Source organism: Anneissia japonica, unplaced genomic scaffold, assembly GCF_011630105.1.
Source record: "Anneissia japonica isolate Jap-2015-1 unplaced genomic scaffold, ASM1163010v1 scaffold1946_len758022_cov188, whole genome shotgun sequence".
Classification (NCBI taxonomy): domain Eukaryota; kingdom Metazoa; phylum Echinodermata; class Crinoidea; order Comatulida; family Comatulidae; genus Anneissia; species Anneissia japonica.
The window spans coordinates 484,026-494,743 of record NW_022694730.1 but is presented as its reverse complement, the minus strand read 5'-3'; the positions used below and the strand labels follow the sequence as shown (position 1 = coordinate 494,743).

At 33.9% G+C, this 10,718-nt stretch overlaps 1 protein-coding gene across 1 annotated transcript; it reads right to left on the bottom strand.

Moving 5' to 3' along the window:
• Positions 1-595: 595 nt before the first annotated feature.
• LOC117101210 (zinc finger protein 665-like) lies at positions 596-10,487 on the bottom strand. Its single transcript, XM_033241124.1, has 2 exons — positions 10,307-10,487; positions 596-5,712 (listed from the first exon to the last, which is right to left on the bottom strand). The coding sequence occupies exon 2, from the start codon at positions 5,640-5,642 to the stop codon at positions 2,889-2,891; it is 2,754 nt and encodes a 917-aa protein (XP_033097015.1). The 5' UTR covers positions 5,643-5,712; positions 10,307-10,487; the 3' UTR covers positions 596-2,888.
• Positions 10,488-10,718: the final 231 nt, after the last annotated feature.

The following is a 10,718-nucleotide window of genomic DNA, read 5'->3' as shown; positions in this document are numbered from 1 at the left end:
CAATTAGAATATAATGTTACATGAAACCATAAGGAAACATTGAGAAACTAATTATCATTCCAAATGGCTATCGGAGACTATATTACATCAAAAGGGAAAGTATACAATATGCAAATTACTAGTGTGGATATGCCCGGACATTCTGTGCGTTACACGTACCTTTTCCGTGTTACGCTGTATGCCCTACTAAAAATTAAATATTAATAAAAATCTATGCCTATCACATTGCCACAAAACTTTCAAATCTTAAAAAGTATACTATATATTTTTTAATGTAACTGAAATGTTATTCTATAAAATTATAACACAATAAACACAGGTTAAAATGGGAAAAAAAGCCAATCCATTATCATTACTTACAATTACATTACTGAAACAATTAAATTTAAAAACTGTCTTTTGTACATTCACAGTCAAAGTTGTATTCAATTTAAGTACTTTGGTCTCATATAGCCGCTTTGGCATGAGACCACATCAATGCATGTATCTGTGAATTTGTCTTTTTCTATGATTGTCTTTTTGTAATTATGCTTTTATGTAAATCCCATGCATTCAGTTTTTACTGTAATTTGTGGATGTTTTTGAATTAAATGAAGAAATAAATGAAGAAATAAATGTACAGTTTGTCGAAAACTGCACAAGATTATTCATGTGATCAACATTTTATACTGCGATCACTGACCTAACACTTGACTAATGTAATAAATTATGTAACAAATGGCTAAAGCATTCACTGGTCTAACACATGGCTAATGCGATCGTGGACCTATCACATAGTTAAGTATGATTGGTCAAAGACCTAATACATAGCCAGTACGATCATGGACCGAACACAAAAGTGCATCTATAGTATAAACACATGTAAATGTGCATCAAAGTCGTAATTATAATTCATAATCATATTTATAACTCTTTTTTGTAAAATCCTATTAATATGAAAGAATAAGGTTCTTATTTTATTTCATGACAATTAGGAATGCTATATAAATTATTTATAAAAACAATAACAGAAAAATTAAATGTCTAAAACAACCTATGAATATTAAGCATAGAACTAATACAGGGGAATAATCTTAAACTATCATCACAACTAATTGCTTCAAAAGTATACAGTACTGTTTACAGTATCGTATCTAGGGTATGTGGGAGGGGCGCACAAAAATGTATGAAGCAAAAAAATCACTATGCGAGCTAGTTCCCCTCATTTAATCACCAAGGCCCCCACCCCCATTTTAAGATTGATACGCCACAGAATGTTTAGGAGCTTTTAAAGTTGTAATAAAAACAAACTTTTAGTATACTTGCAAACACTGATAAATACCAATTCAAATTCTAAAACATAATTGTGCAAGAAATGACATTTTAGCAATGGTATCAGATTTGCATTTAAAATACTTGGAAAAGTTAACAAAATAATTTCACATCCAAGTACCGTATTTTATAAAAACATGAGACGAGAAACAAATTTAACAATAATAATGCTTTAGACTTCTATAGCACAAAATGCCAGAGCTTCAATGCGCTTAACGTATAATTAAAAAATATAAAAATTAACCCCTTCAAAAATCAAGATGGAAACAGATCAGTGACTCTCATACTTAAACTTCATCAACTATTGCTGAATATACCATTCTACTATACACAAATGCATATACAGTAGTAACATATTTTTACTGTATCAAAAGACATTTCTGAGATGAGTGATGCCATGGAACTGCCTATGGTCATCATATGAAAGACATGGATTAGTATTAATTTTCTAAATGTTCAGAGTGTTAAGAAGTACTTTTTTTTTTTTTAAAGAAAATTCTTACAACTTCGTAAATTTAATTTTATAATGATATACCAACTGCACTTTTAGTTAAGTGGAATCTATTGCAATTAAATTGTGATACTGTATAACTGGGTGAAAGTTAATTTTCTCTTACTCTCGGATTTTTTTAAGTCTAAAGAGCTTATGGGATTGATAAAAAGGGGAAATGAAAACAATTTATTTCACTTTTTGTTTCAAAATCATAAAATTTTAGTTTACAATGTTACAGTACAGATTGTAGTCAAAACTATGTTGACCTTGTATTCATCCTCATCCTTCTAAAATCCTACATCCTGAATTTCTATAGTCGGTCATACAGCACATTACAGTTTACCTCATTTACACTGTATCATGTATTCGTGTGAAAATGCCATTTAGCAGTAGTAGACAGGCAAATTGTCATGGTAATAATGGACAAATGCCAATCCTAAATGAATTTCATCAACCCTATAATTGGTCATGGGATAAATCAATCAGTATGTAGAAAACTAAATATCCCAAGGCATACAAATAACATTATCAATATAAACACAGAGTTGAATCACCATGGTTACAATTCTCATACAAATTGGATTAATAACCAGTGGAATGAGAACAGCTTTACATACTGCCCTATGATATTTGTATGATGTGTACTTAAATTACTTAATAACTACAGATAAAATATGATATCAAAAATGTCCAATAAATATATTAAATACATAGAAAAATTGTATGTATCATAAAAACATGCAGTAAAGAAATTTTAGTCAAACTTACATAATTATCAAGATAGACATTTTCATTATAGTCAATATGAAAAGAGCGATTATTTTTATTTTTAAAAAAAATGTACATTGCAAGAAATTATGGCATGCCTTGTACAAATATGAATTGCAAATTTTTATTTGAATGTAAATTTTTTGAAAAACAGTTGTAAAAGTTTAAAAATCTGGAATTGTGAAAACTCCTTCAATTTGTTGGTACTTTGGTTTTGTAATATTTTCAATTATTATTTTCATGGAATTATTAAAAACTCTGGAAGATTAAAAAATATATAAACTTCCTCTGAAAAAATTGATGGATGCCATTGCATTTAGCATTCATCCATATTGTATGGGTTTAGCAGTGGAAGCATTTCTTCAGCTAACTCTTGTTGGTTTATCTCCATCATAGCCTCCTCCATTTGATTTCTACCACCTGCTGTGTTTACTTCCATATCCTCAATTTTCTTCATTTTCTCATCCTGATCATTTAAATTTGTTTGTTCTGGCAATGGCACTGGAGGAAATCCTTGACTTTCTGTTGCTTCGTTGCTAAAGGTCAGGGTACGTTTTGGTGCTTCCAAACGAATATGGCGTCTGCGTTTTATCATCCTTGCGCTATTATTCAACTGGGCGATCATTTGTACGATACGACGAGTAGAATCAGAGTTTGAGCTTTGTTCATCTCTAGTGCTGTCACTCTGATCCTTACCGTCACCAAACCACTGAGGTTGAGACTGATCTAAGTTCCCAAGTTGATTATCAAAATGTTCGTCATTCTTTGTATTTAAATCCTTGGATGATACGATAACTGGTGTTGCTTTGGATTGACTACTGTCTTCCTGAATACTCTTGGTATTCTTAAGTAAACTTGCATCATCATTGGTTGGTTTTCGTGCTGATAAATCAATTGCATCAATATTTGTATCGGCTAATGTAAGGGAGATATTTCCATTTGGCTTAGGGTCTTCAATCCCATGTTTAACCTTCATGTGCCGTTTCCAGTTCCCCTTCAGGTTGAACCGACTCGAACAAACACGGCACTTGAAGGGTTTTGAGCCGCTGTGGAGTATCATATGGTTTGTCAAGTTTCGTTCTCGGCTGAACGATCTTTGGCAGACGCTACACGTGTATGGTTTGTCTTCCCGATGCACAATCATATGTGCTTGTAATGTGTGCTTTTCTTTAAAAGCTTTAGGGCACAGTTCACATTTGAAAGGGCGGAGCTCGCTGTGTGTGCGCAAGTGTCGTTTAAGGTTTGCATCCTGGCCAAATCCGCGCCCACATTTAGGACATTTATAAGGCTTCACTCCCATATGAGTAAACATATGCTTTTTCAAATGAGCAACAAGCATGAATTCCATTCCACACTCTTTACAAATATGAGGGCGTACTCCACTGTGTCTCATCTTGTGCAACTGTAACTGGCTAGGGTAGGAAAATTTGCGTTCACACTGATCGCAATCGTACCGACCATGGTCACCTTGTAGCAGAAGATGCCGTTGAAGATGTCCAGGTGTCGCAAAGTCTTTCCCACACATGACACATATGTTATTCTTAGCTGGGTGTGGTTTAGCCATATGGGCACGGTATTCGCTTGGATAAACAAATTTTCTCCCGCACTGATCACATTTAAATGGCGCATCATCACTATGACGTATCATGTGCTTTTTAAGGTGTCCACTCTGTTTAAAAGTTTTGTTACACACCTGACAAGCATATAAGTTCTTTCCTCCCATCCGAATTGTACGGTAAAGTCCTTTTCGTGAAATCCCACCAGTGCCGGGTATAGTACTGACATTATCTGCTTCAATAACAAGGCCTTTGGTGTCATCAATACCGCCCTCCTTCTTCTCGCTATGCTTTAGTTTAATGTGAGTTTTTAAGTTACTCTTCAAATTAAAACGTGTGCCACAGAAGTTACACCGGAACGGTTTGATCCCGTTGTGCAATCGTTCATGACTTTCCAAATTAAATTTACGACTAAAACCTTTTCCGCAGTGTTTACAAGCAAATGGTTTATTTTGGCTATGTACAATCAGATGAGCTTTAAGTGTCTGTTTCTGTGCAAAGGATTTTCCACAAATTTCACATTTATAAGGCCGCAAGCCAGTGTGAATAAACATGTGACGCTTAAGGTTCCCTTCAAGACTGAAAGATTTCTTGCACTCAGGGCATTCATGCTCCTTCTCTCCTGAATGCGTTTTTTGGTGTTGTTTAAGATGCGTAGGTTGTAAAAATTGCATACCACATTCTCCGCAAATGTGTGGACGAATGTCTTTGTGCCGTTTTATATGTGCAGATAATTGATGAGGAAAAAGGAATGTTTTGTTGCATTCTTCACACTGCAGTGGTCCGTGGCTTTCATGGTATGCCATGTGCCGCTGCAGATGGCCTATTGACGAAAATGTTCGTCCACAGACCCCGCAGCAGTTATCTTTGGTGGGATGTGGTTTCGCCAGATGTGCTTGTAACTCACTAGCATATGCAAATTTGCGTCCACACTCACTACATACGTATGGAGCTATTTCAGAATGTGTAAGCATATGGCGTTTCAGATGACTTGTTTGCGTGAAAGAGCGACTACATACGTTACAAGAATGTGGTTTCACCTTTTCGTGAGTCAACTTATGCGTGGCAAGATGTCCTTGCTGTCGGAATGATTTACCACAAATGTCGCAAGAGTATGGTCGCACACCACTGTGCGAGAGCAGATGACTCTGTAAGCTGTGTTTTGATTGGTACATTTTAGGACATTGATTACATTGCCAGTGTCGCTTCCCTTCATGTTCAATTGTAAAACTTTCATCTAGAAACGTTGGAGTGAAGTTACTCGGTCTTGTTAAAGATACGCTAGCCTTCACGTCATTTAATACCTTCTTTCTTAGCTTCTTTTGAACAAGTGATGTTCCAGCCAATTCTTGTTCACTACGAGTCCATTTGTTAGAATCTGTTGGCAAAATTGCATCACTATTTTCATCATACTTGTGTCCCTCAGCTTCTTGTTTTATGACAGGTGCTTCAGAGCCTGTTTCCTGGTTTCCATCTTCCTTCAAAGGTGAAAATCCCACATTTTCATTCTCCATTTTAGAGATTATTTCTTTTCACTATCACAGATAAGATCTGGCATTTCACATAATTTTTTTTTCTTAAAGTCTGAAATGAAGACAAAGATAATAAGGATATTGAATTTTAAATTAACAAGCGCAACAACAATTATTGAATAAATGTGATCATTTTTAAACATATTTTGGAAATCATCAATCATAATTAATATACCTTCTAATTAATGATGTGAACAATGCTACAATGAATTTTTTTTCAATTGGAAAAAATATAGTAAAAACCTAATGTGAATACTATGCTCAGTGAGTCCTGAATTCTAACAAACAGCCCAACTGTACAATACATAATTACTTGCATGATCTGGGAAATGTATGCATTCATTCATTGGTAATACTTTGGTAATTAAGGTACCATTGAATGAATACAATATCGTACATTATCTTAAATGAAAGAATTAATATCTTGAATAGAAGAGCTCCATGTGAGTGCCTGCAGATGCACGAGCTTTATAATATCAAAATCTTCTTATGCTTGGTGGTTCGATCACACATTATAATCATAGAATTCAACATAAGAAAATAAATTTAGAATCCAAAAATTGTTGTATTCAATTTAGAAACAAAAATTAATTTTATATAATATTAAAAGCAAAACACTTTAATTATGTAAAAACAGTCACTGTTTATGACTCATTTAAAGTTAATTTAGTGGCAGAATTTTAAATAGAGGGTATACAGTATATAGGGAGGACTTTTACTGATTGGGAGTCAATACCACCTTATCCCCACCATAGTTGAGGGAGATTGTACAAATGTTTATGGCTATTTTACTCTCAGACATTTGAATGCAATTTATTTACTTATTTATTTATTTATTTATTTGCAAGAAATTATAAGTATGGTTTTGAAGTGGCACATTATTTAACTTCAAATATTAAATTCCAAAGTAAATTATAAAATTCATTAACAATCATTATTTTTTATTTGTATATTCTCATCTCAAATTAATCATCAAAATAATTGTGTTAATGACATACATGATTATTATTATTATACTGTACTAAATACAGTCTTAACATTTATTATATTATATTATTTGTATTACAGTCAGCTGCATCGTACAAAAGAATATTTCCTGGACAATAAACAAAGTAAATTTCAGTCATAAAGATTCTATGTTCCTCATCAAAATGTTATTTTCTTTGTTCTGGACATAAAAGAATCTTTAATATGGTTTCAATGCTCGCTTCTATAGTAGTGTCCTTGTTTCAAGTATCAGTAAACAGTTGGCCTTTCACTTATATAGAATTCCTTCATTTTTAAAACATACTATAATTATTTTCTTTCATCTTGCACTAACAGGCATGCACTTATTGTTAAAATAAAAAAAGTGCTTTACATCCGCTGTAAAATGCATGAACCAAAATGTACGACATAGTACATAACTAAGCAGTGATTGTAAAAAATCTTTAAAACTTTACAAGCTCTGAGAGATATTTTCTCGATGGACAAAATCGAAAGTGACAATGTTAATCCAAATCTGTATATTATGCCAAGTTTACAGAAACTTTCCCAGGAGTTAAATACATTGGATTCCAATTATATTAAGAGGATGAAAATATAAGGCATGGCATGAATAAACTTAATAAAAAATAACATAAAAAAAAAGTATTTTAAAAGAAAAATAGATTTTGATTGATTCAATGGTTAAACAGAATGATGTAGTGGTTTAATGGTTATTATTATTATTTGACATTTACAGTATATACCGCATTTTCTTTGCAGATACAAAGAAAGCACTTTCTTTTCCCTGGTCATTGGGTCCTCATGTGTAAGTGTTGCTGCTGGTAAACAGCACAGGAGCAGGCAACCCCACCAGGTACCCATTTATACCCTGGATGGAGAGAAGCAATTGCAGATTATATTAAAGTGTCTTGCTCAAGGACACAAGCAAAATGTAGTAAGGGATTGAAACCAACACCTCGAGGTTGGGGAACCAAACCATTCCCGCTGCACCAAATTGCCTCTACTGTTCTGCTTATCAACATTGATTTTGGAGGTTCAATCCCTTGCTGTGCAGTTTGCACGTGCCATTGGTCAAGACAGTTTTTTGTGTCTTTCTATTCATTCAATCATCCATCCATTCATTCATCCATCCATCCATCCATTCATCTATTATCTATCCATTTATAATAATAGTTGGACTTGTATAGTGCATTATGCAAAAAAGCCTCTATGAGCTTGGTGACTGAGCTATTTGAGTTATTATATTGTTATTTCAATTGATTGATTCATTCATTCACCCAACCACTCATTTCATCAATCATTCATCCATCCATTCATCTAATTATCCAACAGTTCATAAAAATAAAACACAATACAAAACGATAGAATATTTTTTTATGGAGACAATTTATACAACACAATTGGCTGGGATTAGCAATAGTGTTCGTAGCACCATGGCTTCAAGCATATTAACATGGACTAAGGATTACAAACATTACAAAAAGAAGCAAAACAAGATTATAGACAAATATAAATAAATTTTTAATTAGGCCAGAAATTAGTTGGATGAACAAGAGAATTTAACATTACATATGTTAATTGGTCTTTGAATGAAAAAGAAAAATCATAAACATAACATAAAATAAAATGGTTTTAAAGGGACTTTTTTTTTTTACTGTTATTGATAGTATCAAGCCCTACTATAGAGGAAAAGGCAATTAAATAAGATTTATGCAACCATGATAAAAATCAATTACATTAATATGGATCCTGTAATTTCAGACAACATATTGTTGCGTGGGCAAGGAATACTTCTTTCATTTCTACTCTTTTAGAAATCCATCATATTTCTACATGAATAAAAGCTCAATTCAAGTGTGTTTACATAAATGTACAGTATGCCATGTACTTCCTCTCAATAAATACAAAAAACAAAAATGTTTAACTGATGAAAATTTAAATTTAGTTTAATGGAAGTTTCCTTTGAAAATCATGTTTCATAAGTACAATACATCGGATTATAAATAAATTGCTTTCCTTCATGCCTACAACGACTTAGAAATTATCCAAATTTACATATAAATACCGCATGTTTAATAGATTGATAGTGCCTTTATTTATGCCTGTGATGACAGGTTACAGTATATACCAAAATGTACTTCATGTAAATAATTTTTTTTCCTATGAAAATTCAAAATTTCAATAATTTAAAAAATTAATATTTTTACCATAGATCAATTATCACCGACGCCTGCAAAAAGGCCTACTCTATGCCCAGCGCAAAACTTGAGGGTGATACAGGTACAACTAACCCAGGGTAAAAACAACCTGTGCCTGCAACAATAATATATTATCGCTTTTACGAACATTAATCCAGAAATGGATTATGCTCTCGATCCGTAAACTGTAAAGCTTTTTAATTTGTGCGGAGGATATCTGAGAGATCAGCTCAAATTTGTGCGGAAATTTAGTAGGAAAATAGATGCACGGAATCGTAATTGTTGCATAATTGCATTGGTTATATATTAAGATTTGGTCAAAGCCTAATTTTTGGCAAAATCTATGTGGAAATCGGCCCTTATTTTCCAAAATGTGCGGACTCACTATACAATCTGGCTCTCGATAATAATTGCCAATACCTGGTTAACAGTGTGCCTAAATAAATATTAAATATAAACATTAATTATTAAACTTGTTTGTTGTATAACTAGGCTAGGGGCTTATTTATTGTTCTTATACCGTAAATGCTTGAATAAGCGCCACTCTCCAATAACTGCCGATTTGAATAAGCATTGCATCAAGCATTATTTTTTTTTCGTTAAGCGCCGTTCTCGAATAAGCGTCGCGGTGCTTAATCGATAGTTATAATTACCATGTGCGTAAAAAGGGTTTTAAATACAATGTATACAGTGTTAAAATTAATAAATAACACAATTAAGACACAAGCTTCTTTAAACGTTTATTTACGACATAGGATGTATAATAGGGCTACCGAATTATAGTTAACATGGGAACAGGCATGGAAAGTGCCACGCCAATATTTTTTTTTAAAGCACCGCTCTCGAATAAGAGCTGCCCAAAGCCTCTAAAAATTTTATAAGCACCGTGGCACTTATTTGAATATTTACGGTAGGTGGCCATTGACAATACCCTGTGTATACTCCTAGACTTGAGAATGCAGAATCTATAAATATAGGGCCAAATCTAAGGCCTAAGCTCCCTAGTCTAGGAGGCTAAACATTGCCTACCTAGGCCTACCCAAGCCTAGGGCCTACCTAGAAAGAATAGGGCCTAGGGCTAGGCCCTAGGCTAGCCTAATCTGGATCAGATGGAATGGTTTTATTATTGGTTGGCAAGCTAGGCCAAATAATAATGGAGCATAAAACAGGATTACTACCATCAGGGAGTTGTTATCCCTGCTACCATTCAGTAATTACGTAGGCAAACCTATACCTAGGACTCTGCATGTTGGTAACAACGGTTTATTCTAGCACAGGCCTACAGTAGGCCAACAACAACAGACGAGCTGCTGGCTCGGCAACAGTTCTCTTCTCCGTGAGGAGAAAACGCAAAACAACAACACACAGTAAACACTGAGCAGCTGGTGGAAGACGGAGGAGGCACCGATTTAGATGACAAATTATTCCCACCAAAATACACATAACATTACAAAAACTCACCAAAATATGTGTCTTGATTACTTCATAGATGTAGGATTACTTGAAAGGAATGCGGATGGTATATATTATGTTATCCTAGCTTTTCTTTGTCTCTACTTCTTCGGAACATTCAGCCTTTGTCCTCTTCTTTCGCTTTCTTCTTCCTGCACATTATTTTCCCTTTCCTTTCGGTTCAGTAACCTATAACCCTGTCTCTACGAGCGCCACCTACGGCACTCGCTTTAAAGTCCCTTTTCCCCAGTTTTTAAATATTCAAACATTTGTATCTCATTCACCGTTCTCCAGTTGTTTCTGTCTTAGAAAAATCAATTCTACACCATATCAAAATATTGTTTTCCTCCGGAGTCTGATGACGTTAACAGACGATTCGCTTATTATTATTCTGTAATACTGATTAGAAAGGGACTCTTAT

What these genes read in the sequence shown, in the direction of transcription:
- LOC117101210 (XM_033241124.1), bottom strand. Translation starts at nt 5,642, where the DNA reads ATGGAGAATGAAAATGTGGGATTTTCACCTTTGAAGGAAGATGGAAAC.